Raw genomic sequence first — 26,442 nt, 5'->3', positions numbered from 1 at the left:
CTGGGGGGTTCCACCCCAAAATTGTCTCCCCTCATCAGACCAGCCCATTCCCCAGAGTCCCACTCCCCGCAGTCATTAGCGTAATCCAGAAAATATTTAACAGCATGTTTCAAAGCCCCTCTGAAATTAAGAGCCTCCTCAGCTCCAGACTTCCCCTGGCCCACTCCAAATTCAATCTTCAAAAACAGCGGCTTATGCTCCTGCAGGGCCTCAGATCTCTCCATTTGTAGTACTTGAGGTGCTACCGCAACCTCGTCCATTATCTTCTGCACTTGTACTTGCCCAGTTAAAACAGGTTCCTGAGTTGGTCCCTGAATGATTTCTGTATCAGTATTCCCTGCAGCCGTCATCAAATCCATCTTTTCATTCATCAAATCCATCTTCTCATGCATCTGCTCCAACAAAGCACTTGTCTTGCAAAGAGCAAGCACCAAAGCTTCCTCCCAACACATTTTTGTCCAAGGTCAAAAGACTGGTCCCACAATCTTAATCTTACAGCTGTAGAGTCCCCAAGTGGACTGCAGCAACAATTTAACAAGCTCCCTCTAGAGGAGACGATTTCTATTTGTATCTGTCTTTTTAAAGCAAGTCCAACAAAGGAAGGTTACTTTCATTTTTCAAATATTTTGTTTCTTTAAAATGCAAAAGGTAACATTGGAATCAGTTTGTTTCTCTTTTTTAGCTATCTGTCAAAATGTTCCATTCATAGTCAATGAACGTCTCCAACAATTTCTGTCTCTGACACCCCGTTCCCAGGTTTGAGACGGTGGAAACTTATCTTTCTTTGCTCCCTCTCCTGCAGGCTTGAACAGTCAAATTCCCCCACCCCCTTTTCTCCTGCTTCCAAGGGGGTTTTAGTGGTTATAAATGAAGGAAATTTCGACCTTTATGAACGACTTTCCAGGCTATTAGCTTACAAGGTTTTGCTTCAGTCTATTTACAAAAAGCGGAAGGCGGACTTCCTGTTTTGAACCTTCCCGCTTCGATGCCAAATTAGTTTGTTTCTTGATCCAATTTTCCGTTTCTACTCACGGGTACTTGTTTAGAGTCCAATTGTCCACAGGAAAAAGTTAGCGCTCTCCGGCAATGGCTGTGCGGCTTCACTCCGTGAAAGTAGCAATCAGTTCGCAGCACCGCGCTGCTCACCCCACTTCGCTCCGGAGCCCCAAAATGGGGTTCCCCGCAAGTAGGGGAGGCGCTCCTGGTGCCCTGCCGAACCCCACGTTCCCAGGCTTCCTCCACCTGGGATTTCTAGCGGGTCCCCACCTTTGCTGCGGCGGGAAGACCCAGTTTCCACGGAGCCAGTTCCTCCGGTCGGACTTCCGGATTAGCGCCATCGGCGAATGGCGGAGTTATATACCACCTTTCAAGGAGCTCAAGGCGGTATACATTGCTCATACATGGTTGCCTTATAATTACTGTGGTCTAAGCTAGTCATTTATACTCCTTTGCGTTTTAAAGCACAATATTTGGGAACATACACACTAGACATGTTCCTCAAAAAAGAAGTTCATTTTGAATTGAAATGTATTAAATCCTCATTTTCCATTTCCATTTTTTCTAATCTAACCAGAACTTAAGAAAAACAATTAAGTTATTTTATAAAAGTTTCATCTTTCTGGCTCGTGTTATCTTGCTTTTAGGAACAAAATTATATATAATCAAGTATGCTTTACTAATCAAGACTGAAATCTATAATTCAGTTACTGCTAATGAAGAGTAAGGTTGTACCATATCTTGAACCTTATTATTACATTATATAACAAAAGTGGTCTGTTTTTCAGGTTAAAAATCTCTCTTTCCTTACTCTTATCTTATTAGACAGCTGAGTCACATAAGCCGTGTCCCAGATTCTCATGCCAATCTTTGGGGGAAAGGGAGGATTACATATTTTTCTACCTGCAATTTACAAGTGGTTTTTTTTATTTTTTAGTTGCATCACCCTGACTTGGTGGAAGGTCTGGTACTTGTTAACATTGACCCATGTGGAAAAGGATGGATGGACTGGGCAGCATCCAAGGTAGGATTGTTCTTCCATAATTGGAATGCCAATGCTGATTTACATTATTCAGTTACTGGAATTAGGTTTTAGTGAATGCTTTGATATTATTGATGACTGCTTTGCCTTTCATTTGTTTGCTTTTTTAAAGCAAAGGTCAAACTCTTCTCTTCTTTATTCTAATTACTTACGTTGTATCACTAGAAATACCCAACCATGTAGCTGACACAGAGCCAAAGAATATACTTTTCTATATACCGTATTTTTCCATCTATAAGACGCCCCCTATTTTGGGGGACTCAGATTTAAGAAAATGGGGGGGGGGAGATGGCCCAGAGCAGGGGTCAGCAAACTTTTTCAGCAGGGGGCCAGTCCACTGTCCCTCAGACATTGTGGGAGGCCGGACTATATTTTTTGGGGGGGAAATGAACGAATTCCTATGCCCCACAAATAAACCAGAGATGCATTTTAAATAAAAGCACACATTCTACTCATGTAAAAACACGCTCATTCCATGACCGTTCGTGGGCCGGATTTAGAAGGTGATTGGGCCGGATCCGGCCCCCAGGTCTTAGTTTGCCTACTCATGGCCCAGAGTATAAGACGCCCCCTAATTTTTCAGGGGGGAAAATTAGTCTTATAAACAGAAAAATACGGTACTTTTTCTATGGCAATGCATATGGAATGCAACAGGCAGTTAAAAAAATAAATAAAAAAGAGGTTAAGTAGCGGGAAGTAGTGGAGGACAGAGGTGTCTGGCGTGCTCTGGTCCATGGGGTCACGAAGAGTCGGACGCAACTAAACGACTAAACAACAACAACAACAAAGAGCCAGTGGGATGGAACTTTTAAACAAGAAAAAAAAATACTTACTTTTGCCTTCATATGCACTGTTGTATAATTGTTTGCCAGATTTATGCTCATCAGGGTAGCCAGTGTGGTCCCCTCCAGATCTGGGATTACAGCTTTCATTAACCCCATCATGTCTGCGCAGAAGTAAAATCCATTGGATTTAATGTGGTTTCCTCAAAAGTAAATGGGTGTTGGAGTTGTGACTGCAGCCTGTTCTGTGTTGCTTGACTACTATGTAGTGCCACCACTTGAAATAATTTGACTTTTCTTTTTTCCCCCCAGTTTTCTGGGTGGACAACAAACATTGTGGACATTGTTCTGGCTCACCATTTTGGTCATGTAAGTCAACTGCTGGCTCCAATATCGAAAATGCCTATTAGTATAAATAACTTTAAATAAAAATGAACTGCTTTGATCCTAACCTCAGTAGCTGCTTACAATAACATTATTACTGTCTCAGTTTTGAGTTGTTGGATGAGTAAAAAAAAAGTGTGTGTTGACATTCTGTCTCTTAGGGCGTAGGCCTCTCAATGTGGTGTACAACTAAAGGAGTTTAATTTGAAATACATCAGAGTGTTTACAAAAACCACATAATCAGAATTATAAAGAAGTGCCAAGTTTCAGGAATCAGTTCCATTAAAAACATTGTAAAAGGCAAACTAGAGCAAATGAGTCTTAAAAGCCATGTTTGAAAGCTTGTATTGAAAGGGTTTTTTGTAGTTCCATATGACAAATTCCTTGCATATTTGCTTTTTTTAAAAAAAATAGCATGGTTAGCAAGACAACTGATTAGAATATTTGTCATTCTTCACCAGGAAGAACTGCAAGCTAACTTGGAGCTGATCCAGACCTACAGACTTCATATTGCACAGGACATCAATCAGGAGAACTTGCAGCTCTTTGTCACCTCCTATAACAGGTACAAGACTGGTATAGAATCCTGTTTCACACACACACACACACACACACACACACAACCTTGAAAGTATAATTGTGCATACATAGTGCTTCTGCAGCAGTTGACAGCATGTATATTGGAATAGCCTTTGTTTTAAAAAAAATCAAAGAGCCTCCCTCGTTCAAGAAGCTTGCCAGGTTCCCTTCTTCAGTTTAAGATCCAGTGCCATCGACACGTGTCCCTATAATGTTGTTCTAGTTGTCAGGGCTTTTTTTATCTAAGCAAAATCTTAGTCTGGTTGCTTCATTCTTTTTATGCTTTCTAGCTTATGAATAGAGCAACCAACTAGGAGATAAAGTAGTCATGTGGCAAACTGAGGGGTGGATGGGGACTAAAGCACATGTGCCTCTTGTTGGTAACAAGAGGGAAATTGTGCACCTCGTAGAGTAGTTAGGCCAGGCACCCCCAAACACGGCCCTCCAGATGTTTTGGGACTACAGTTCCCATCATCCCTGACCACTGGTCCTGTTAGCTAGGGGTGTTGGGAGTTGTAGTCCCAAAACTTCCGGAGGTCCGAATTGGGGGATGCCTGAGTTAGGCAATGCCCACATCGCCTCCATCCCAGCCTTGTTTGACTTGTTCCTCTCCTATTGTCTTCCTAGCCGTAGAGATCTGGACATTGAGAGGCCAGTCTTGGGTATGACTGAAGAGGCAGGAAAAACACTCAAGTAAGTTTATCTTGGTCATCTTTGAACCTGTGCTTGAAAATATGTGGAATTCCTTTTCTAAGTTTAGCCATATTCTGTTTCCTCTGTTTCCCCATTGCCTGTGTACCCAGAGTTCCACATCCTTTAAAAATATTAATGTTGTACATGATTTATCTCCTTTTGCAATGCTTTTGGTAGAACAACTTGCAAATTGGACACTAATTGAGTTATCTGCACCCCAAATATCTACTTCAGGCTATCTAACTGCCTTTATTTTTATTTAATTCATTTCTCTCTCCTAAAGTTGGAAAAGACCTCCAAGTCAGTTAAACGCCAACCCCCTGCGGATGCAGGAAATCCATTGATTTGCATTGCAGACTCCGCTTAAAAACCTCTAACAAAGGAATGCCTTCTAGGCATTCTGTTTCACCGTGGCGATTCTTCCTAAAGTTCAGTTGAAATCCCCTTTTTTGTAATTCAAACCAGTTGGTTGTGGTCTTACCCTCTGGAACAACAAAAAACAAATGTGATCCATTTATGTCATAGCCCTTCAGATGTTTGAAAAACTGTTGCTGGGGTGATGTTTCATGTCACAGGCCTTCAGCCAGTCATTGCACTGCACAGTGGGTATCTGCCCTAAAGCACAGATAATTATTTCCCCAAGCTCCATCGTGGGGGAAAAGTTGTACATGTGAACAAAATATGGTGAGTTCACTTTCCCAGTGGCTCTATCAGTTGGTACATGCATGTCTGAATGAATGAATGTACACTGGCATTAAGTACATTAAGAAATAGTGATCTAGTATAGAAATACAGCATAATGAAGTATTCATGAACGTGAAGTTGTATCCGGTGAAGTCACTTTGTGCACGGAATGTCTTCTGCTTGTGCAACAAACCTTCCCCCCCCCACACACACCTCCTGCATCTCCCCAAATCTTCTCTGGGGGTTCTCCCAAGACTCCAATAGCTAGTATGGTGGGATGTTTTGTTGCGGAGCAATGGAGATGTATTGCAGACCAGAAATGTAGGGTATTCAAATGAACAGGAACTGTAATACAAATGATGGTATTTTCTTGGTTTAGGGTTGCTTTATAGAAATGCTAGCAACTCTTAGCAAAAAATAAAGCAGCAGAATTTATGACAGCAGGAGTTGATGCTTGTTTAAATTGTGCAGACTACAACTTTATCCTGTGGATTTTGTACAGGTGTCCTGTCTTATTAGTGGTTGGGGACAGCTCACCAGCAGTTGAAGCTGTGGTAAGTATGCCTGGTTATTATACTCCTTACTTTCCACTTCCTTCCTTTCTTGGAAGATAAGGTAAAGGTAAAGGTACCCCTGCCCATACGGGCCATTCTTGCCAGACTCTAGGGTTGTGCGCTCATCTCACTCTATAGGCCGGGAGCCAGCGCTGTCCGCAGACACTTCCGGGTCACGTGGCCAGCGTGACAAGCTGCATCTGGCGAGCCAGCGCAGCACACGGAACGCTGTTTACCTTCCCGCTGGTAAGCGGTCCCTATTTATCTACTTGCACCCGAAGGTGCTTTCGAACTGCTAGGTTGGCAGGCGCTGGGACCGAACGATGGGAGCGCACCCCGCCGTGGGGATTCGAACCGCCGACCTTTCGATCGGCAAGTCCTAGGCGCTGAGGCTTTAACACACAGCGCCACCCGCGTCCCTTCTTGGAAGATAGAACTCTGCAAATTTCACACAATCCATTCAAGTAGTATTTATCAAGTGAGAGGTTTGCTTGTATCCATGAGTCTTGAATTTGTGTGAGAATAAAATACAGGCCATTGCTTTTTAAATTATTCACTTATTGATTTTCATATATCACAATATATAATCATAACAAAGTTCCCATTTCCCCACCCCACAAAATACAGTTTTGTGATAGCAGAATAGTCAAGGAATTATTGAAAAGTATTCTGCCTGGCAAATGAAGGTGTCCTTCCACAGGTCTCCTTGAATTGCTGGTGGTCTGTATTCATGTTCTTTTGTGAGGGCATAAGAAAGAAAGCGGAACCATTTTTAAAAATAAACTTTGTCTGATTTTTGTTATTAATCCATCATTGCCGTACTTTATCTGTTAGCTTGTCCATCAGAGCTAAGTCCCAAATCTGTAAAAATCAGATTTCAAAAAGATTGCCATTCAAAGTACTCCAAAATTTAGCAATAGTAAGTCTGACAGCTGTCATAAGCTGAGTTATGAAATACTTTTAATTACTCATGAGCTGTCAAAGCTCTTTGACACATGTATAATTTCTCCTCCTGGTGTCATAACGTTCAAGGGGAGGGTGGGGGATCTCATCTCTGAACTGTAGTTAATATCTGGGCAAGTTTCAACATACATATCCTACCAGTTAGGCACAGATTGGGGTGCTGGTGATTAGATACTTGTGTCTAGATCCATGCAGCCCATTCTGATGTTATAAAGGCAATGTATATTGAGCGACTCTTTTTCTCTCTCTGTCTCTCAGTTCATTCCCTTCTGCTCTCACAAAGATTCAAGTGGGTAAAATAACATCAACACAAGCCCTGAGAGATGTGGTTGTGTGAATTGGTGTTGCCACTTCCCTCTCAAATTCTCTGTTCTCAAATCAAATGAGTTTTCAGCACCACAGTTTTTCTGGCTGCTATAGTTAACAGTGAATCTGCATCTCTGCTTTCAGTGTCAATTGTGGAGGTTGAGAAATTTAGAATGTATGTCTTGTCCCTCCTTTGTGCTTCCTGGAGACTTGCCTCAGTGTTTCATTTGTGTCATTTTATTCTGCTGTTAACATTAAGGTTAGATAAGGCTGTGCAAGCTTAATGGCTGAGCAGAAATTTGAACACAGGACTTCCAAGTCCAGCTTTTTATTCACTGTATTGGCTTTTGATGTCATAACTAGACTTTATTAGATATAACCAACATTGTGCACTCTGTGTTTTGGGACTACAGTTCCTATCATCTTTGTCTGTGCTGTGTGAGGATTATGGGAATTGGAGTCCAACAACATCTGGAGTTCCCCACATTGGGTACCTCTGGTCTACATGTTCATGCATCTTTCATATGGGCATATATCAGTCACATCAGATACCCGGAAAAACTCTCAATCCTAACTACTACTACTACTACTACTACTACTACTACTTCTTCTTCTTCTTCTTCTTCTTCTTCTTCTTCTTCTTCCTTATGTTGCCCATCTGACTGGGTTCCCCTAGCCACTCTGGGCGGCTTCCAACAAATTATAACACAATACAACATCAGACATTAAAAATTTCCCTGAACAGGGCTGCCTTCTAAAAGTCAGATCGTTGTTTATTTCCTTGACATCTGACGGAAAGGCGTTCTACAGGGTGGTCACGACTACCGAGAAAGAACAGGGACATTGTATCTTATCCACCAAATCCCTTACTTCGATGTGCTGCTGCTAAAGTATGATATTCCTGTATCCAGTCCCCACCTTCGCTGGATCCTTGGTAATAACTATGAATTAGATAAATAACGGAGGGGGGAAATAAATGCTGTTTTGTGCTTTGTAGGTTGAATGCAATTCACGGCTGGATCCAATGAATACAACACTCTTGAAGGTAACCATCAACTATGAGTGGCTGTCTTGGGGGCTGTCATTCCAGAGTTCATTGTGGTTCCTGGTTTGCCATCCTCCACTACATAAGAACAGCCTGCTGCATTGGACCAAAGGCCCCATCTAGTTCATAACTCTGTTCTCACAATGGCTGACCAGATGCCTATGGGAAGCATGTAAGCAGATCCAGAGGGCAATAGCAATTGTGACATCCTTATTCTCCATTGACTTCTGTGATACTCTTTTAAAGGCATCCAAGTTGATATCTTTCACTATCTCATGCGAGAGTGAATGCCATAGTTTAACAATGCCCCGCATGAAGAAGTATTTTCTTTTGCCTGCCTTGAGTCTTCATTTGAGGTCCCTGAGTTCTAGTGTTATGACAGAGGAAGAAATTGGAGTTGTATACCTGCATTTAAGTGTACTCTGGAGCCTGCGCTGCAATGGCAGCAGGGAATGGGTTTGTTAACAGCTGTGCTTCCTCTTAGTCCAAATCCAGAAATGAGGGCTAACCTCAACCCTATTAAATATACTTCCCTTTCGCCGTCTTCCCCAGTGGCTAATGTCACTGAAGGCTCCCCGTCTCAGCATGCTATTCATTTTCTTTCCCTGAGGAAACTTCAATTTAAAGCTATGTTTGCTGGAAATAGACACTGTGTCTCAGCTTGATGCTATAATCCACCACTTGCTGGGCTAATTTAGGCTTCATTTGTTTGCTCAGCATTTTCAGCTGAATGTCATTTTATCTTGGTTTTGACTCTCTCCTTTCCCCATTTCTTCTTGCAGATGGCAGACTGTGGAGGGCTCCCTCAAGTCGTGCAGGTGAGCTCTTATTTTAGTGGGTCTCCTGCATCTTGTGTGCTTTTAGGGGTATAAATATGGCTATGTTTATGCTTATGCTTATATTTATATTTATTTTTTCAGCCTGGGAAACTGACTGAAGCCTTCAAGTATTTCGTGCAGGGAATGGGCTACAGTAAGTTATAACAACACTGTCTTATTTCACAGAGGGCAGGATTGGGAATTACCTGTCATTCAGACCCCACCAGGCTGCTGATAGGTCTATTCCCCCCCCCCCCCATTGAGACTTGGTGTTTTTCACTATTGGCCAATATGGGCCATGTATATTGCTGGACTTGGAAGAAGGCCTTGTCTGAACTGTAGGCATATTTGTCCAGATTCCCAAATTCCTCAGTGAGTGGGTTAAATTGGGAGAGTTCCAGAAAGGAAAATGTTAATTGCCAAGGTCTATCCTGTGGTAAGATTGGCAGCCCTGTACTTGTATTCAAAACAGGATCAAGCCTTTTGCTACAGGTAACTTCATCGGGGGGAAATTCCTGCATCACCTGTCTTCCTGATCTGTGTGCCTGTAGCAAAAAGAAGGTACATTGACAGAAATTAATTTTAGGGTTGGGGGGCGGGAAATCACTTGACATTTAAAGGCCCAAGAAAGTAGAAACTATATTTGCAGGTCATCTAGTGCGGTGTTAAGCACATTGCCTGAAGTTCTACCATGTTGCAAATACTGAAAGACTGAGTGTTCAGGCTTGGTGCTCAAGCAGCATATATTCTTCTAGGCATGTCATGTCTACACTAACCTCTATTTCCCATTCCCTCTCTTGTCTTTACTTCCAGTCCCTTACGTGCAGCTCAGTCACCTGAGCACTGAGTCAGGTATCTACAAGTGTGTGGCTGGTTTGACTGAGTTACTTTTTTTTCTGATGCGTTACTCTGCTTCTAGCATGGCCTGGCGACATTTTGCATTCTTAGGCCATCCCACTGTACGCTTCTTGCGCTACAATTTTCTTAGTGGTTTCATTTGCATTTGGTTGACTGTTGCATGGTTCTGCAGCTCAGTGATGATCCAGGAGTAAATTCTATTATTCCTCGCATCATCATCTTCTTTTTTTAAACTACTATGTGAGCAGCCTCTTATTCACACACAGAGAGGTGACTGCATTGCAATGAGTCTTTGGCAGGTATGCACATCAGGCCTTAAGCATCCTCAATCATATGCGTGCATTTCATTTTCATACCTGAGAATGGAACCATATGCTTAAAATAAAACAGAATTCTCAACCCCGGAATTTCCTCATACATAGGTTTGCCATATGTCTGGGATTTCCGGAAGACCGCTGCCTCTAGCAATGTCTGTCCAACAGGGTTGGGCAAAACTCAACAACTTTTCTGTCCGGGTTGTCACTGTTTGAAATACGGCAACCCTATCAGACAGCAGATGTGGAGGGGGCACTTGCAAGTGGGAGGGGTACAAAATGAAAGCACAACTAGGGAATGTGGGGGTGGAGCAGCTGGCTGGGATTGTATCTGCAGGGGAGGTTGGAAGGATTAAGCACCTATTCCCACCTGCTGTTTCTCCTTTACAATGCCCCCCCCCCACATTTGTTTCACCATGGTACACATGGGTTTGGGAAACTTGCATTTGCCAGTGTAACATTGCGCTATTGCCTTGGAGGCAGCTCCAAAAAGGTGATGCGTCTTTTTGTTTGTTTTCCTGCAGCACCACTCCCCCCCCCCCTTCCACTTTACGCTTCTTCCATTTCGAAGGCATTTTCTAGTAAGGTAAAACAAAACTTGCTTATTTCTGGTCTTCACTGCCTCTCTCCTTCCAGTGCCATCTGCAAGTATGACCAGACTGATCCGCTCCCGGACCCAGTCGTCCTCCAGCGTTGGCTCTGGAGAGAGCAGCCAAACACGGTCTCAAGCCAGCAACCCAGGGGAGGCAGCAACTGGAATTCCTGGAGCAGCTGGTGCTCCTCAGACTATGGAAGTATCCTGCTAAGCAAGCGACCATCTTCTGTATCCAGACAATCCCTCTTCTCCCCTTCTGAACCCCCCCCAGAATCCAGTGTTCACCCAAACATGTGGCATTAATAAGTCCCCCTCCCAACCTTGTGCCTGCCCATCTTACTTGCCACCTTCTCAGCTATTTGTCTCTTTGGCATTATGTTCTGAATCTTTTCTTTTTTTCCTGCATTGGCACCAGAAACATAGGCTGTGTACAGACGTTCCTGAAAACAGGAGTGGGCTTTTGGGGTGGGGAGGGTTGGTTGTTCAGGGTGAGCGCCACTTTCCCCTGCCTTTGCTCCTTTGCTGACACACAATCCAAAGCAGTCTCTCTCTCCTTTCTCACCACACGGCCGCCATGTTTCAGGTGAGCTGTCTTGCTTTGCGTTTATTCCGCACCACCACCGCTCCCGGCCTTCATACGTAACCTGCTTCTTGCGATGTTTAGCATTTTGACAAAAAGGTTTTTTCTGTGCGAGTATTTGCTTGGTCTTGGTTGGTTTTTTGTTTACTCTTTGGAACATGCTCTGAGAAAGTGGAGAGGTTTCATGAATCAGCCATGGCTGTCAGCTAATTGGCGCTGTACAGAGCAATGCTTTGGGTGGGTGGGGAACATTTATGAGTGACTCAAGGGCTGGCCAATCAATGCTGTGCTAACCTAGCTTCTACTCAAACTGGAAAAGCAGAATCCTCCTGAGCTCAGACTGTGTGTGTGTGTGGCACAAGTGTGGCAAGTGAGCTCCCCCAGCGCGCTTGTCACATCTGCACGCATCCATTGCGCTAACATTCCATTGGTGCTAACGGAGAGAGTTACTGTATATGTTGGTGCCATTCCTCCCCCCCCCCGGCCCTGATTCCTGTGTTGTCAAACCATGTGAAAGTGGTGGGTCTCCTGTTTTGTTTTGAATCCAAATAATTTCTGTGGCTTGTGCACTTAGAACTGCTTTCTAGTTGTGCTTCTGCTGAAGGTTATTAGGGCTCTTGGCTGCAGTCTTTACAATGTCTTTGGGGCAGGGGTGAAGATTCAGTGTTTTAAAACTTCAGGGGTGGGGGGGGGGTCTTGAATCCTGCACTATCTGAACTCTTGAGTGCATCCCGGCATATGCTGCATATTTTCACACTGTAGGGAAGTGTAAATCTTTCATAGCTGAGGTGGGTGAAAGGCATGCAAAAGGATCTCCTACCAGGGCTGCTGGGACACCAATTTAAAGAAAGAGCCAGGTTTCTCATGAGCTTAGCTCTCCCTGATGAAAGTGTCCTATTCAGCAGTGTACAAGGGATTTTATACATTCTGCGGTAGCCTGAGTGCTGGGTTATAGAGGCTTTGGAAAGGGAGCTGGATTATATTTATAATGACTGACTTCTGCCACCCTGGGGGTGGGCGGCAGGGGGTCCAGTGCTTTCCCAAGCTGGAGGAGGAGAGGAAGAAGAAGAAAACAGTTGGCTTAAGATGTTCATACAAATATCTTACCCTGACTGTTTCATGATAGTGACTTGCACAATCAATTACACCTGTTAGACAGCCACTCTCCAAAAATGAAATGAATTTTCCAAAATATATTTAATGGTTGAGTAAAGTGAACTATATATTAACGCAGAAACCATAGATTTCTAAATCATTGATGGAGGATTGTTTTTTCAGCCTAGGTCCAAGTAGTCACACAGTGTTCTATGGTAATAATGTCAATTTTGATGTAGCAGCAATTTTGATGTTCAACAACTGGGAAGTGTTTATTCTATATTTGCTAAACTTGCTGGACACTGATGCATTGCCAGTTCTATTAAAGTGTATGTAGTCCAATCCCACCCCCATTTTCCTGGTTTAAAACTGGCATTCTGCAAACTTCCCTATTCACTGCTATAGCCTCCTCATGGGAAATCCCCAAGCCTTTTAATTATGAAACATGCTGTTTGCAATATGTGGAAATAACTTAGCAAACTGGTCAGCGGAGACTTCAGATTACGGTTTTGGACATCTGGAGGGACAGACAAGCCAATTTTATAGCCTTTCCCCAAGCAGTTATGTTGCTACAAAAAACTTTGGGTGCGGGTGGGACTATATTGGGTCTATGATTTGTTCTGCTTGCATCATGCAGGCGTCTTGAGCTTGTATTGAGCTAAGGGAATGCATCTGTGTACTGTATAATGTAACAGTGTGCTCTGTTTAGGGCCTGTTTTTTATATATTTTTCATAGGCTGATACTAAACTCTATTGTCTTGACAAATTCAGCAGTCTTGATAGAAGTGGGTAGGTTTGCCCTGGGAGCTAGATAGTTCCCAGATTATATTGATCTCCTGAATTCAAAAGGTTGCTGCTTTTCTGCTTCCCGTTGGGTCACAGAAGACCAGAAGTGTGTGATTTCTGATCTGATAAGAGGTTGAAATAATTGCTGATGTGCTGCTGACTTATTCATAATACGGTGGCAGAATATACTTGGCTCATGGGGCCAAGATCCTTGGAAAAACCAGGTTCAGCTCTGTTTCAAATAGGGAACCGGAAGATTCTGCTTGGGAGGGAAAATTCGTACCAATTAAATAAAGCTATAATCGAGTCTAATTGTTAATGTGGCTCTGTGTGTTTATTCCATGTTTGGACTAGTCTCCATTGATTTCCAGAGCTCAGAACTATCAGATTTTGTCATCAAATGACTTGGTCATCAAATGAAACAGTGAGTTTCTCCGATGTTCAAAAACACAAAACCCTGATGGACAGCATAGCTAGTGTCCTGTCAATGTTTCTATGCAGTGCATATATTTTTGAGTGCCATGGTAGAGAGACTGAGGTGTAGATAATATAAAAATATCAAAGAGACACAAGTTGTGTAGTTATAGCATGTAAATTTCATCCAGAATTTTCAGATTGGGGTGGTGGAGGGAAGAGTATGAACAAATGAAGGGTAACACGGTGCTGAAAGTCCCCTTACCCCACCGCGATTGACAGGTCGACCCCCAGATGATAGTGGTAGATTGCAGTCGATTGCTGTTGATCACAGTGCCCCTCCCCGTGGGAAAAAGAGCATCTGGCCCAGCCCCCTTGTTCTTCCCTTCAATGGTGCATGATTGCAAAAACTAAAAAAAGTTCAACAACTTTGGCCTGCTCCCCCCAAAAAGCTTAACAACTTTGGGTTCGCCCCCAAAATGTGTAGATCATTGCTAGATTCCCCCTGCCCCCCCCCCCCCGGAGTAGATAGCAGAGTCTTGGGAGTTGGACGTCCCTGCCCTACGGGAACTGCTCTTTCCCAGACTACTCATGATGTTTCATATTTTGTTCTGAGCTGGAACCCATGGTTATGAGGCAGATCAGTAGTCACAACACCAAAGATAATTCTAAGCCAGCATATTGTTCTTACTGAGGCCTTATGAGTCCACACACACACACACACACACACACACACACACACACACACTGTTCCCACCCTGTTGGCCTGAAGAATGTGGATCTTAAAGGGCTACATCTAGAAAATAAGTGTTAATCTCTCTTTCAGTGGCCTCCCACCTGATGCACTCCCCATGTTGTTGGGCAGGCACAGGGCAGGAGGCAGCTATTTAAGATTCCTTGCTTGGACTCCGTGAGCTCAAGGCCAGCACCAGTACAGCTGCTGCAGGCTTAGCCAGCTCACCTTTGGACTCATGCCCAGGGCTATGACACCATCTTGACCTAGTACAGTCCCCATTCATAAACTTTAGTATTTCAGTTTGGGCAAGTACCAGAAATGTGAAAGAAACAAGGCTCTGTTGGGTCCTTTAAGATGTGGAGAGATCCATGAGGTATGCAGGAAAGTCCATTAAAAAAGAAAAGCACACTAGTTTCTCCCCCCCCCCAAAAAAAAATTGCACATGGACAACAGAAAGCAGCATGCACTAGGAGTTATGCTGCCACTGGGGGGTGGGGGTGGGCAAAGACCTTCGGGGGGGGGGGAATGTCCTCAGGTGGGTGTGGTTTTCTCAGAGATCCCTGACTGTTCCCCACCTCCAGATCTTTTATATTGTGCAAGTTAATTTTCCCAAAGAGTGGTTTCTTTAACTAAAAAGCAACAAATTGAACAAAATGGTGAGCAAAAGTAATTCTCACATGAGAGTATGGCTCTCTCTGCTTGGGACAGCATTAATATGGAACTTCATAAACATAGTAAATTTTTCGAGACGGAGTTAACAAAACCATGCCTGCTGCTGAAATGTGTACACCCCCTTGCTATTTACAATTGGAGTTGCTTGTCTCTTAACACACACCATTACAGAATTGATAGTACCAGAGGTCTTAACGCCTGGAATGATCCGCTAAGGTACATACGATGTATATACCATATGGAGAAGCATTGTGGAGGTTTCAGGTTTCGTGATCAAAATGATTTTGAGTGGCTGTTTTGAATATGTTATGAATATATGTCTGACACCTTATCAACCCAGATTCCTCCATCTACTTCTCAATGTGCCCTTGTGACCTTTGGGTGCTGCCTACGCAAATGCAGCCTCACGTTATTCTGAGGGTAGCTCTGTGAGGTCTTTGCATACATAATACTTATGACTAATACTGCCAGAAAGCTCCACTTGTCCATGGATGATTTTTTTTTTAATATAAAAGAAATCTACATCAGACATCTAAACTTCCTGATGTAGCAATCTGGGGGCTGTGACTAGTTGAACAGGAACATCAGGGAACAAAGTGCTTCATCGGGATCTCTAAATACAGAGAAATACGAGTGCTCATGGAAAATGTTCATGATGTTTGCTACTCACGTTACTTTCCATGGGACTGAGGAAACTGCAGAGGTGTTATCAGAACTACATCTCATGGTAAGAAAACAACTTGAAAATAGTTGGATAAAATGGTTATTATACCATCAAGTATTGCCCCGAAAGAGCAGAAAATAGGTTTATTCCACTGACCACTTGCTCCACTTTTGTTTCACCCATTGTTTGTTTTCGTGAGGCGTTAGGTTGGTTCTGAGGTCTATACTCACCACCAGCTGGAGATGATGGTGGTGATAGGAGTTTATTTTAGGCTGCTGTGAAAGATACAATCTCATAAATGGCAGGTAGGCAGGAACTTAATAGTACTGAGGCCTCCTGTCACATGAAAGTTTGTATAAGCTAACCAACCAACTGCATTGCTTAAGGACCAAAGTAGGGCTGTTGTCATTATTTACTGAATTTATATCCAGTCCTCCCCTCCCCAAGGAGCCCAGGGAGGCAAACAGATGTACCACTTAAAGACAAAGCAAAAGCATTCTAAAAGCAATTGAAAACATTAATTCATCCAATGATCTTAAAGCAGTATTCTTCGGCCACCAAATGCCCAAGCAGGTTGATGCTGGCAGAGCCAGGTAGCTAAACCTGGACCTGCTGCCCCGTTTTAGGGAGTAAACAGGGCAGGTTGTGAGGAGCGCAAAGCCCTCACATTCCCTGCTGCTTTCTCCATTGCAACCTCTCTCAGCATCCCTTTCCCCTCAGTCAGACTCTGATGCCTGGTGTGAGCCTGGCTGCAAAATAGATGCCGGAGAAAAGAGACTGCAGGGCAGGTATGCCACCTCCACATCTATGCCCTTTGGTTCTCTAAACTGAACCACCTCCGCTACACGAGACACTTTCTGGATTTAAAACTTGCAATTCCATGCAGTGTGTACCTGGCTGTCTAGATTCTAGAACAATGGTGTTCCTTTGGGGGACAAGAAAGGCCATTCTCCATAATTGGCCACCAGTCCACAGGTACTATCTAGCCTGCTACAATTACCTGACTCTACTTTGTGGTAAAATAAAGTCAAACACGGTTGTAGAAGCATCTGTTTTCTGTGTGGTTTCCTCCCCCCCTTTTTCTGTCACACCAACCATTTTTCCACTTGCGTCAAAAGGAAATTGAGCAGCTTGTGGGTTCTCGAGATTCGGCTCTTCTCAAGAACATGCAGTCAAACAACAAGAGTGGCACAAACTCACCGGCTGTTGGCTTAAGCTGTGCTTCAGGGAAGAAGGGCCAAGACGATTCTGCTGCTTGGATTTTACTTGTGTACAGAACAAGAGGACAGCCTGTTGCTTGGAAGACGCTGCAGCAAGAAATTCAAACTACTGAAGAGCACTGAATGCAGAGAATCTGGTCAGGTGCGTTTATCTTTGGACACTGTTCATTAAAGGAATAGGTCTGGATTTGTGTTGGTGCATCCCTATGTATTGAGTGATGCGACCCAGTGTTCTGACTCCTATCCAGAAACTATTACAGCCAGGGGAACTGGGGTTGGGCTCCACCCTACCAACTGTCCTCAAGGGTCCTGTTTTGCAAGAGAGCTTCTTTCTTCTTGTCGCATCACCATCTTGCTGTGATTTCTGAAGAGCCTGTGGCCATTTGGTGCTGGGATAGACAGGTGAGTGGTGCTCACAGTCGCATCACTGGGAGCAGAAGGAACTGTTATGGAGCTAGAGACCATGATGCTTTTGAGAAATGGAACCAGGGGTTTGGCAGATTTTATGGTGATAGTAGTAGAAGACTGGTGGGGCAAAGAGGCCACTGTAGGTGAATAAATGCTTTGCTGAAGTGCGCTTCATTGTAGGATTAAGATAAATAGGAGAATAGTGAAAGAGGAGCCTTGAATGTCCCTGGTACCAAGGTGGAAACCACAGAGGTGTGAAGAGTAACCATGAGGCTTAGTCTACTAACAAAAAAACAGCACTATAGGTTAACTTTAGGAAAGCCTTTTTTAATTGTTGGGGCAGATAGCTATGTTACTGGCCACCAGGGCTGAGATCCAGAACTGATCTTTGTTGCCTGGTCATACTGAGTACAGACTTAAACTCTACTCAAAGATTCTTTTATCAATAGGTAATCTGTTTAGCTTCAAAGCTGTGGGTGAGACATAAGTTTCAAAGATAGTGGAGCCATCACTTCCAAACACGATTAGCCAGTGTATATTGTAACCAGGTTAGAAATGGATGGTATCTTAACACTGCCATCCTAGGCATTTGCTCTCAGCAGTACAGTCCAAACTGATTTGCAAAGTACTTGGGAGTACATCAAACTTATGGCTAAGGCTATAAGTTCCATCTTTTCAAATGAGTGTGACATGTCCTAACTTGGCTGTGTTTTGTACTGCAGAGATTCCTCATTTGTTCACCTCTACTGTAGGATAGTCTTCACTGAAGAGTGTTAATCACCCCCTACTGGGCAACTCAAGGCTGGATTAAAGTGGTTGGGGGTTCCTACACCAGTTTCCCAAATATGGCCCCTCTTATACAAAAAATGAATGCATGAAGTAAGGAAATACATAGAATCATAGAATTGTGTAGAGTTGGAAGGGATTCCAAAGGTCACCTAGTCGAGTGTCATGCCCTACTGACTGAGCTATCAGATACCTCGGATAAAGACTAAGCAATTTATTGTTGCATAAGCTTTCATGGACTACAAAAACAACACGACAACACTCTGAGCAAGTGTAGTTTCATTTTTAAACTCGCTTCTCATGGTTTTTGCTCACTTTTGCCCACCAACTTCACATGGCTAAAGATACAAAAGAAGGCAAGGGAGGGCTCAGTGCTAGCATTCTAGACATCCAATTTTGTTTCCTTTAACCAGGATGGTGTACCTTTGTACTATAAAGATCCATATTTTTCTTGGTACTGCAGTCTTGCAGAGTAGTACAACTCCAAGGCTTCAGTCCTTCTTAATCTAGCCTGACTATAATGCTTTACAGAGGCATCACTCCTACTTGTTTTCACAGGCCAGGCCAGCTTATGTCCTCATGACCCCTCTGATTTTGAGTCTATTTCCAGGGTTAACTAATTCTTGCTTGGGCTATTAATGCTAACTTGCCTTGCGGACTCAAATCAATAACCAAACCAATGATGAAGCCAGTAACATCTTAAAGAGGCAGCAAATGGCTTTGCGGCTTCTTGCCTCTTTCCCTAACACAGTGCAAGGACACTTCAAACACTTGGCAGATAACTGAGTTCAGAGCAAATGATGGATAATGGCTGATAGAAGAGGTGCTGAGCACAAGGTCCTTTGGAGCATGTGACTGAGTGGAGCCAAGGACAGAGGACTCCAAGCTGGGAACCTAGATCAGCATTTAGTTTTAGCATGTAGAAAAAGCTCTTATATCATTGGTGAGCAACTGAATGGAAGCTCAATGGGAGGCTGGATGCAACCTTGAAGTTGATGCTGATGACCCTCTGTTTTCTCTCTTGTTAAAAGGTCTCTCTCAATACTGTGATTTCAGACCACTATTACTTAAATCTACCAGCTGACGGCAGACTGTGATGGGAAGTTTGCCCAGCAGAAGGAAGCAGATTGCTACTCAGCCAAGCCCACAGTCCAACGTGCAGAACAGCCAGGCCCTTGGCCTCAGCCGTGGTGTCAGGCCACAAGGTGGGAGGTTGTTCTGTGCTACCGATCCCTGGACAGAGAAAGCTTAGGGTTGCATCCAATGCTAGTCCTACTCGGGGTAGATCCACTGAAATGAATGACGACTGCTAACTTGGGACCATCGGCACAGTGGAAGGTACCAGGTGGGGGAAGGATGATCCAGGACTGGGAGAATCAAAGTGGTGCCTTCTGGGTAGTCTCAGACTACAACTCCTACCACTGCTGACCATTGGTGATGTGTTGGCTAGGACTGATGGGAATTGGAAGTCCCAACCCTATATGGAAGGCACCATGCTGGCTGCCACTACTAGTTTAAACACTTCTCAGCTTTGCTGGCTAACTAACTGGTGAAGCAGGAATGTCTTAATCAGGCAGGGGAAGGCAGCCAAGAGGGGGCAAAACAAACCTCCCAGGGGAGGGAGTCCCACAATCAATAAGCCTTTTGCAGTGCCCCAGCCACCAATGGGATGTCAAGAGAAGCCGCCTCTGTTGATTTGAAGGTTTGCACAGCTTCTGTATGGGAAGCCTTTTAGATCATTTGTTGCCAGTACAGTGGTACCTCAGGTTAAGAATTTAATTCCTTCTGGAGGTCCGTTCTTAACCTGAAACTTTTCTTAACCTGAGATGCCACTTTAGCTAATAGGACCTCCTGCCGCCGCCGCCACACGATTTCTGTTCTCATCCTGAAGCAAAGTTCTTAACCAGAGGTACTATTTCTGGGTTAGCGGAGTCTGTAACCTGAAGTGTCTGTAACCCGAGGTACTACTGTACTTGGCTTATCATCAATGTTCTCTGGGCAGTTAACAAAGAAAGGCTAAAAACCCATAAAACCCAGTCAACTAGAGCTCTAAAAAATAACAGCAGCCCCTGTACCAGCTAAATAACCTAAGCCAGGGGTGTCAAACTCAAATTCATAGGGGGCCGCATCAGCAGTTTGGTCACCCTCAAAGGGCCGGTTGTATCTGTAGGACTATGTGTCCACTCTATTATCACTTTCCCATCTCTCCTGAAATTGCCTTCCCTCTGCATCAGCTCCGCCTCCGCCACTTCCACCGCCCCCCAAGGCCTGGTCGCTCTTCTTGCGCTTGTACTTGTCCTTGCACATCTTGTTGCGGTGCCTCTTGCACATCCAGGGCTTGCGCTGCTTGGCCACTTGCGTGGTGGTCTCGCTGCAGCCTTTGTAGGTGCAGCTCTTGCAGCCGCTGCCTCCTCCTCCTCCCCCAACTGGGCGCCGCCCTCCTCCTCGTCGTCCAGATCCTCCAGGCCTCCGCCGGGGCTGCCGGCACTGTCGCCTCCGTCGCCGTCCGCGTCGCCGCCCGCCGCCAGGCCCAGCTCGTAGAAGACCATGAGGCCTGAGGGTGCCTCCGAGGCCCCCCGCGATGGTGGCTGCAGCTGCCGCACCACCTGGGGCTGCAGCAAGGCGCCCACCGCCTCCCCGTCCCCGCCGCAGGGCTGCATCACCAGCAGCGTGAGCGGCTGCGGCGGGGAGGGGGAAGGCGACGATGAGGAGAAAGCGGCTGAGCTGCCACTCGTGTTCCTGGAAGGCTCCGTCCCTTCGGCAGACCTCGCAGCCAGGGCCTCCCGCAGGGCCCCTCGGCTGCCACAGCAACGGCAAACGGGCGCCACGGGCCGGGCGCTGACAGGTTGCCGGCTATTACGCACGCGTGGGGAAGGCGGCGCGCACGCGACCTCCGCCTCCTTTCCCTGGAAGCTCACTTAAGCGCGCAAGCGCAGAGGCGGCGGCGGCAGGGCTTTCCCCCCAATCCTTCCCCGCCTGTGCATGCGAGTTGCACGCCCGACGTCGCGCATGTTCAAAAAAGGCCACTAGGGTAAGCGATCTCCTTTATGATATTGGAGTTAGCGGGAGGATTCGTCGCGCGCATGCGCCGTCGCGTTGGCAGCCTGTTCGATGGGCGGGTGGGAAGCGACTGGGCTTCTAATAGCGGGCTGGGGCTACACGGCTACACGGGCCACATGACGAGGTCTGGCGGGCCGGATTCGGCCCGCGGGCCTTGTGTTTGACACCCGTGACCTAAGCCTAAGCTATTTAGGGCCTGAATTTAGGGCACTTTGAATTGTGTCTGGAAATGAACTAGAAGGCAGTGCAGCTGTTATAATAAGAGTGCACCCTGCTCCTAGGACACCTGAAGCTTCCTGATACTCTTCAAGGGCAGTCCCACATAGATTACATTGTAGGGAAGCTCAAAGCATGGAAAGAGTGTAAGTCGTTTGTTAACTATGTCTTTATTTATTAACTTGTAGGTGAGAGTACCCCTATAGCTGTTGCTGTGTGTAATTTCCCTTCTGGACATGCAGAGCCAATACTGTGGATGGGAGAGCAGCTGAATTTGCTATCTGAGTGAGTACTTGCACTGAGATGATGAATGACAGAATTCCCCCTACCCATCTTGAGACATACACGAAGGTGTGGAACAAGGGTGTCCTTGTGGAACTGGCCTGAACTCTGAGACTTTTTGAAGTGTGATAAAGGCTAAGCTGTCGTTTGTGCTTAAGGCCCAGTTCCTTTGGCTTCTACTTGAGTCTCCACAAAATATATAAAAGATAATTGAGAGCCAATGTGGTATAACAGTATTGGACTATGACCTGGGAGACCAGTGGTTGAATTCCCTGCTCATTGGGTGACCTTGGCCCAGTCAAAGTCCCTCAGCCTAGCCGATCTCACAGAGGTGTTGTAAGGAGAAAATGGAAAGGGGAGAACCATGTAGACCACCTTTAGCTCATTGGAGAAAAAGGTGGTATACAAATGTAAGAAACAAGTCAGCCAGTCAAACTTAATTTTTAGAAACCATTTGTCACCACAGAAATACAAATAGTATATAAATACATTTTCGCATAGATGGTCTCCAGCACATGAGACCTCATGTTGTATGATGAAATTTTGTGTGATCCATCTGGGCTGCTAAGGAAACTGAGAAAGATTGGGTACTATCCAACTAAGGAATCCCTTCATCTCAAGGATTTCTGCTTGTGCAATGGAACTTCCCCTCCACTCCTCTCCCAGCCACAGCCTCCCCATATCTGCTCCAAAGGGTTGGGGGAACCCCTAGAAGGGCACAGGGGGAGGAGAGAGGGAGAATGTTCCATTGTATAAGCAGAAATCTTTATACTGACTGAACATTCTTCTAGTGCGATGTTGTATTTATCCCCATCTATCAATAACAGATTTTCTCCCTGTTATTTAAAAAGGAAAGCTGCTGGAAACAGTATAAGTATTTTTGTCACGGTAATGGCCTGCCCCCTTCCCTAGTTCTCAATTATGAATAGGGAAGATCTTCAAGGAAGAGGTCATTGGGAAGTCTTGATGCTCAACTTTACAATATGCTTTTCTTTTAACAGAGATGGTGAATGGTGGAAAGTGGAGTCAGTAACCACGGGCAAAGGCTGCTATGTTCCCAGCAACCATGTTGCCAAAATCTCTCACGGGTAGGAGTTTCTGCTTTCGTTTATGCTGCAGCAATATAAATGGTCTGGTTGGGAGTAATTTGGGCAGCAGTAGGGCAGTTCAGGATGTGTGCCCCCCCCAAGAGCTGCCTAAGAGTGCATATCCCTGGAGGATCCAGTCTTAGCCTGCATGGGAGAAGTGTTCTGGGCAGTAACAGTGGCGTGTGCTTCTCTTCCAGGTGGCTCTATGAGGGCATCAGCCGATCGAAGGCTGAGGAGCTGTTGCTGCTGCCTTCCAACAGCGAAGGTTATTTTCTGGTCAGAGAGAGCCAAATGAAGAAAGGTATTGAGTCTCTCCAGAAATCTTCTGACTCACTGGATTCTAGGGAACAAAGTGGGCTGAAGAGTGTGGCTCAGAAAGTTCAGAGGTGATGATTTCATACTACTTTGTGGCCTGATGGTGTTCTCTCTCACATGCAGGTTGCTACTCTTTGTCTATCAGACACACAAATCATGCTTCCTGGGATTGCGTGAAACACTATCGCATTAACTGCATGGAAAACGGCTGGCTTTACATCTCCCCTCGCCTCACCTTCTCGAGCTTGCAGGAGCTGGTGGAGTACTATTCTGGTAATTTTGTTTCCCCCTGCTTCCGGGTTGATAAAAGGGAGAGATTAAATTCTGTTTTGTTCCTGCTTGAGGCGGCCTCCAGTAGTTACAACGCAGTCCTGGTGTCAGCACCTGGCATACTGGGCTGACACCTTGGGCCCTCTGGTGGCTGTATCCTCACAGCAGCCAGTCACTGCCTCCTGCACCTGCTCATGCTCTGCTACTTCAGCAGCAGCCCTTTACTCAGCCACCAGCTAAGCCTGAGTGTGAGTGTATGGGGGGGGGAGGCTGGCCGTCTCCTACCTTGTTGCGGTAGTGCAGGGGTCGGCAAGGTTTACCTTGCCTGGGCTGGTTCACTCCAGCGGAGATCCCTCCGTGGGCCGGATCGTGTGCACGCCTGCGATTTTTGGCATTTGCGCACTCAATTTTTGGTGCTGTGAAAGCAAGTCTCCACGCCACGCTGGTTTAGCGCGGCGAGCGCCGAGTGGCTTGGGGGCCGGTTAAATGACCCCCGTGGGCCACTTGTATCCCCTGGGCCTTAGGTTGCTGACCCCTGCTGTAGTGCGTAGGAGCCTTTAGTGGGTTGGATACACTGGCTCCCTCGAGAAGGGAGGCTGCAGCAGGCGAGCACAAATGCCAGAGGGCGCTGGGAGGCTCTGTGGAGAGCAGCCTGCCCAAGGCCTCCCCAAAACTGAAGTCAGGCCTTGACAAATCCTCTTGTGTAAAAAGATGAGAGTTGTACTAAAGCCCAGTGGGTAAGTAGGTGGACCAGTCCATCTGTTATACCTGTGTAGGTGGTCATTTTGCACTAGCAAGTGAGGGATAGATGGATGTAGAGAATGAGAGGGCCAGTATGGACTCTTGATGAAAGAGGCATCTCTCATATCAGCAGGTTTGACCCAAGTGTAACATCTTTAGTTTCTGCCATAGAAGAGAATAGCTGCCATGCACTCCTGTCAGAAAGAACAAATGTGTGCTTAAGAGGCATCATCAGGGCTCTATAAGCAGCAGCTATCAATGCAGGAAAAGCCTGTAGTATATGCTGCCATAAGACTACCTTAAAAGAATTACCCTAACAGGCTCCAGTCTATGATAACAGACTGACTCTGTTTGTGCACTTTGTACTTGGAATTACATTTCATGCACAAGAAACTCTGATTTTCTGGATGTTAACAGCCTACAAACTCTCATCATCCTTGACCATTAGCTATACTGCCTGGAGATGATGGGAGTTGGAAGTTCAACCACTGGAACAATACAAATTCCTCATCCATGACTTTAACAGGTTGGATGGTTGCTCTTCACACATGGAATTGTACACACTGCCTGCTATTCCTCTGCTAAACTTCCTGGCTGGGCAGCAGATGGAAAAGAGGCTCAAGTTGCTTCTGTAGAATAAGGAGTGGGGAAGCCGAGCTTCCCTGGCCATGAGAAATCGCAATTTGATACCCAACTTATTTTGTACTTTTTGCACTGCTCAACTTCATTCAGCACATGGGTTTCAATCCTATGCTTGGTGAAACTAGTTCTGGGTGGTGTGCAAGTGTGCTGCCACTCACACAAATTGCAGTCTGCTTGTTTGCCTTGGGGAACACAACAGGATGCCTTTTCCTTGCTCATGCTAAAGTGGTGGTGGTGGGGCCTCCAATCGCTTCTATCTGAATCCTTCCAAGTACTGGCTTCCAAGTACTGGCTCTGGATCCTTCCAAGTACTGGCTAGGATGTATCCTTGAATTGTGACCATGCCTTGAATGCCTGTGTGTGTAGAAACCTCCACCTTCTTTACATGCAAGTCAGTCTACTGCACAAAATTAGGAGCTGCATCTTTTGCTCTGGCATGCAACCTCCAGGATGCCCACAGGGGAATGTGGCCCTTGAGCTGGAAAAGGCTCCTCACCTCTTGTGCTGCCACCAACACACTGGTTTAAAATAGCAAGGTTGAAACAAGTATGTGGTGATCAGTGCAGTTTAACTTTGTTTACTACTATGCGCTTGGTCTGGAATACCTAGTGGCTATGAATGGAAGGCCCAGATTAGGAGATTCTTTCCTCCTTTTGTTAACAGAAGTTGGAGATGGCTTATGTTGCTGCTTGAAGGAGCCGTGCTTCATCCAAGGCTGTACATTGTGGCAGAAGTCTAATCTTTCCCAACCAATGGTAGTAAAGAAGCCAGCTCTCAACTGGGAGGAGATCAGCAGGTATTTTATTATTATCCTCTTTTCTTCTAGCACAGAACTCAGCACAGAGTTCCTAAGCAGTCTCTTTATCTGGGCTCTGGCTTGTATGAATTCATGTTGCTGCACTATCAGCCTTCAAAACCATGTTCTGGTCGGGCATCCTTCCTCTAAGGAGAAGACAGCTGCTGTGATGATTCACTGGTTGCAGCAAGCATAAGACCATTTAATCTGTAGTGGGTAAATACTTCTGCTGCAAGAGAAGCATTTGGTTGCACTTGCTAATAGCAACAAGAGATAAAAGCAAGTTTCTGACAGTGGTATGACTGGGATAAGCAGTGGGGAAGTCTGCCTGCTTTTGTGTGGGAACAATCTACCAGAATGCTATAATGAGAACGTCTTTGCAAGAGAAGGGTGTTTATCCTTCTGCTTCACAGCATATTTTAATCTTTCAATGTTTTCTCCTGTCTAGCTCAGACTTGTTGGCAGAAAATCCGTTAGCAGAAGACTCGCCAATTAGCTTGGGCCTGAGGGAAGCTGTCACTTCCTACCTGTTAATGACTGAAGAGCTGTCATCAGAGGACACAATCAGTGAAAAGTGAGAAAGAAGCAAATAAGGCTACTGTTGGGAAGCATTTCTGGAATGTGGAAGCCAGGACTTCAGTACTGACCTCTTTCTACAGTTTTTCATGCTCTCTCACATTAATTTATCTACTTAATAATTATATTCTGCTGGTCTTCCATCATGTGGATCCCTTGCAACTACTGACCAAACCCAGACCTGCTCAGCTTCAGCAAGATGGCAGCCTCATGTAGTTACACACGGGCTTGATGGGCTTCATTTACGAGGACTATATATATATGTATGTATTTATAATAATATTTTTAAATAATAAAGCTTGGCTGTGTATTTATGACTACTCCTATAAAGCTCTGCATTTCAGCAAAGTTCACTTTGCAAACCGCAAGCCACTCAAATACCAGCAGATCACCACAACTGTTAAATCACTCACCTTCATTGTTCACAATGTGGTGTTGGCTACGTAACTAAATATTTCTGTGAACACTCCCGTAATACAAGC

General features: G+C 45.2%; 2 protein-coding genes across 6 annotated transcripts in view; both read left to right on the top strand.

Moving 5' to 3' along the window:
- The window catches only part of NDRG3 (NDRG family member 3), a 49,418-nt gene extending 36,025 nt beyond the window's left edge, over positions 1–13,393 (top strand). The window contains exons 8-16 of the mRNA XM_053393870.1: positions 1,934–2,020; positions 3,133–3,189; positions 3,666–3,769; positions 4,411–4,476; positions 5,663–5,714; positions 7,981–8,028; positions 8,811–8,846; positions 8,949–9,000; positions 10,655–13,393. Coding sequence (XP_053249845.1) covers positions 1,934–2,020; positions 3,133–3,189; positions 3,666–3,769; positions 4,411–4,476; positions 5,663–5,714; positions 7,981–8,028; positions 8,811–8,846; positions 8,949–9,000; positions 10,655–10,824 — 672 coding nt within the window. The 3' untranslated portion in view covers positions 10,825–13,393. The remainder of the gene's footprint in view (positions 1–1,933; positions 2,021–3,132; positions 3,190–3,665; positions 3,770–4,410; positions 4,477–5,662; positions 5,715–7,980; positions 8,029–8,810; positions 8,847–8,948; positions 9,001–10,654) is intronic.
- Positions 13,394–13,982: 589 nt separating this feature from the next.
- Positions 13,983–26,290, top strand: SLA2 (Src like adaptor 2). 5 transcript variants are annotated; one of them, XM_053393858.1, is made up of 8 exons: positions 13,984–16,922; positions 19,031–19,179; positions 21,439–21,535; positions 22,534–22,620; positions 22,818–22,972; positions 23,059–23,208; positions 25,252–25,384; positions 25,833–26,290. In XM_053393858.1, exons 2-8 carry the CDS (start codon positions 19,071–19,073, stop codon positions 25,960–25,962), a joined length of 861 nt encoding a protein of 286 aa, XP_053249833.1. In that variant the 5' UTR covers positions 13,984–16,922; positions 19,031–19,070; the 3' UTR covers positions 25,963–26,290. The 5 variants fall into 5 exon arrangements, with proteins under 5 accessions (XP_053249835.1, XP_053249833.1, XP_053249832.1 ...); XM_053393857.1 differs by having other exon boundaries at positions 19,006–19,179; XM_053393860.1 differs by having other exon boundaries at positions 13,983–19,179; positions 25,838–26,290.
- The last annotated feature ends 152 nt before the right edge of the window (positions 26,291–26,442 follow it).

The sequence above is a fragment of the Podarcis raffonei genome, chromosome 6, assembly GCF_027172205.1.
Source record: "Podarcis raffonei isolate rPodRaf1 chromosome 6, rPodRaf1.pri, whole genome shotgun sequence".
Taxonomy (NCBI): Eukaryota; Metazoa; Chordata; class Lepidosauria; order Squamata; family Lacertidae; genus Podarcis; species Podarcis raffonei.
The sequence above is the reverse complement of the archived record's forward strand: the minus strand, read 5'-3'. Positions and strand labels throughout refer to the sequence as shown.

Bases quoted from the DNA above. Each gene is read 5' to 3' on its own strand.
- SLA2 (XM_053393858.1), top strand. From the start codon at position 19,071: ATGGGAAGTTTGCCCAGCAGAAGGAAGCAGATTGCTACTCAGCCAAGC. The intron at 22,621-22,817 runs GTAGGAGTTTCT...CTTCTCTTCCAG, and splicing joins GTTGCCAAAATCTCTCACGG to GTGGCTCTATGAGGGCATCA. The intron at 22,973-23,058 runs GTGGGCTGAAGA...TCTCACATGCAG, and splicing joins ACTGGATTCTAGGGAACAAA to GTTGCTACTCTTTGTCTATC.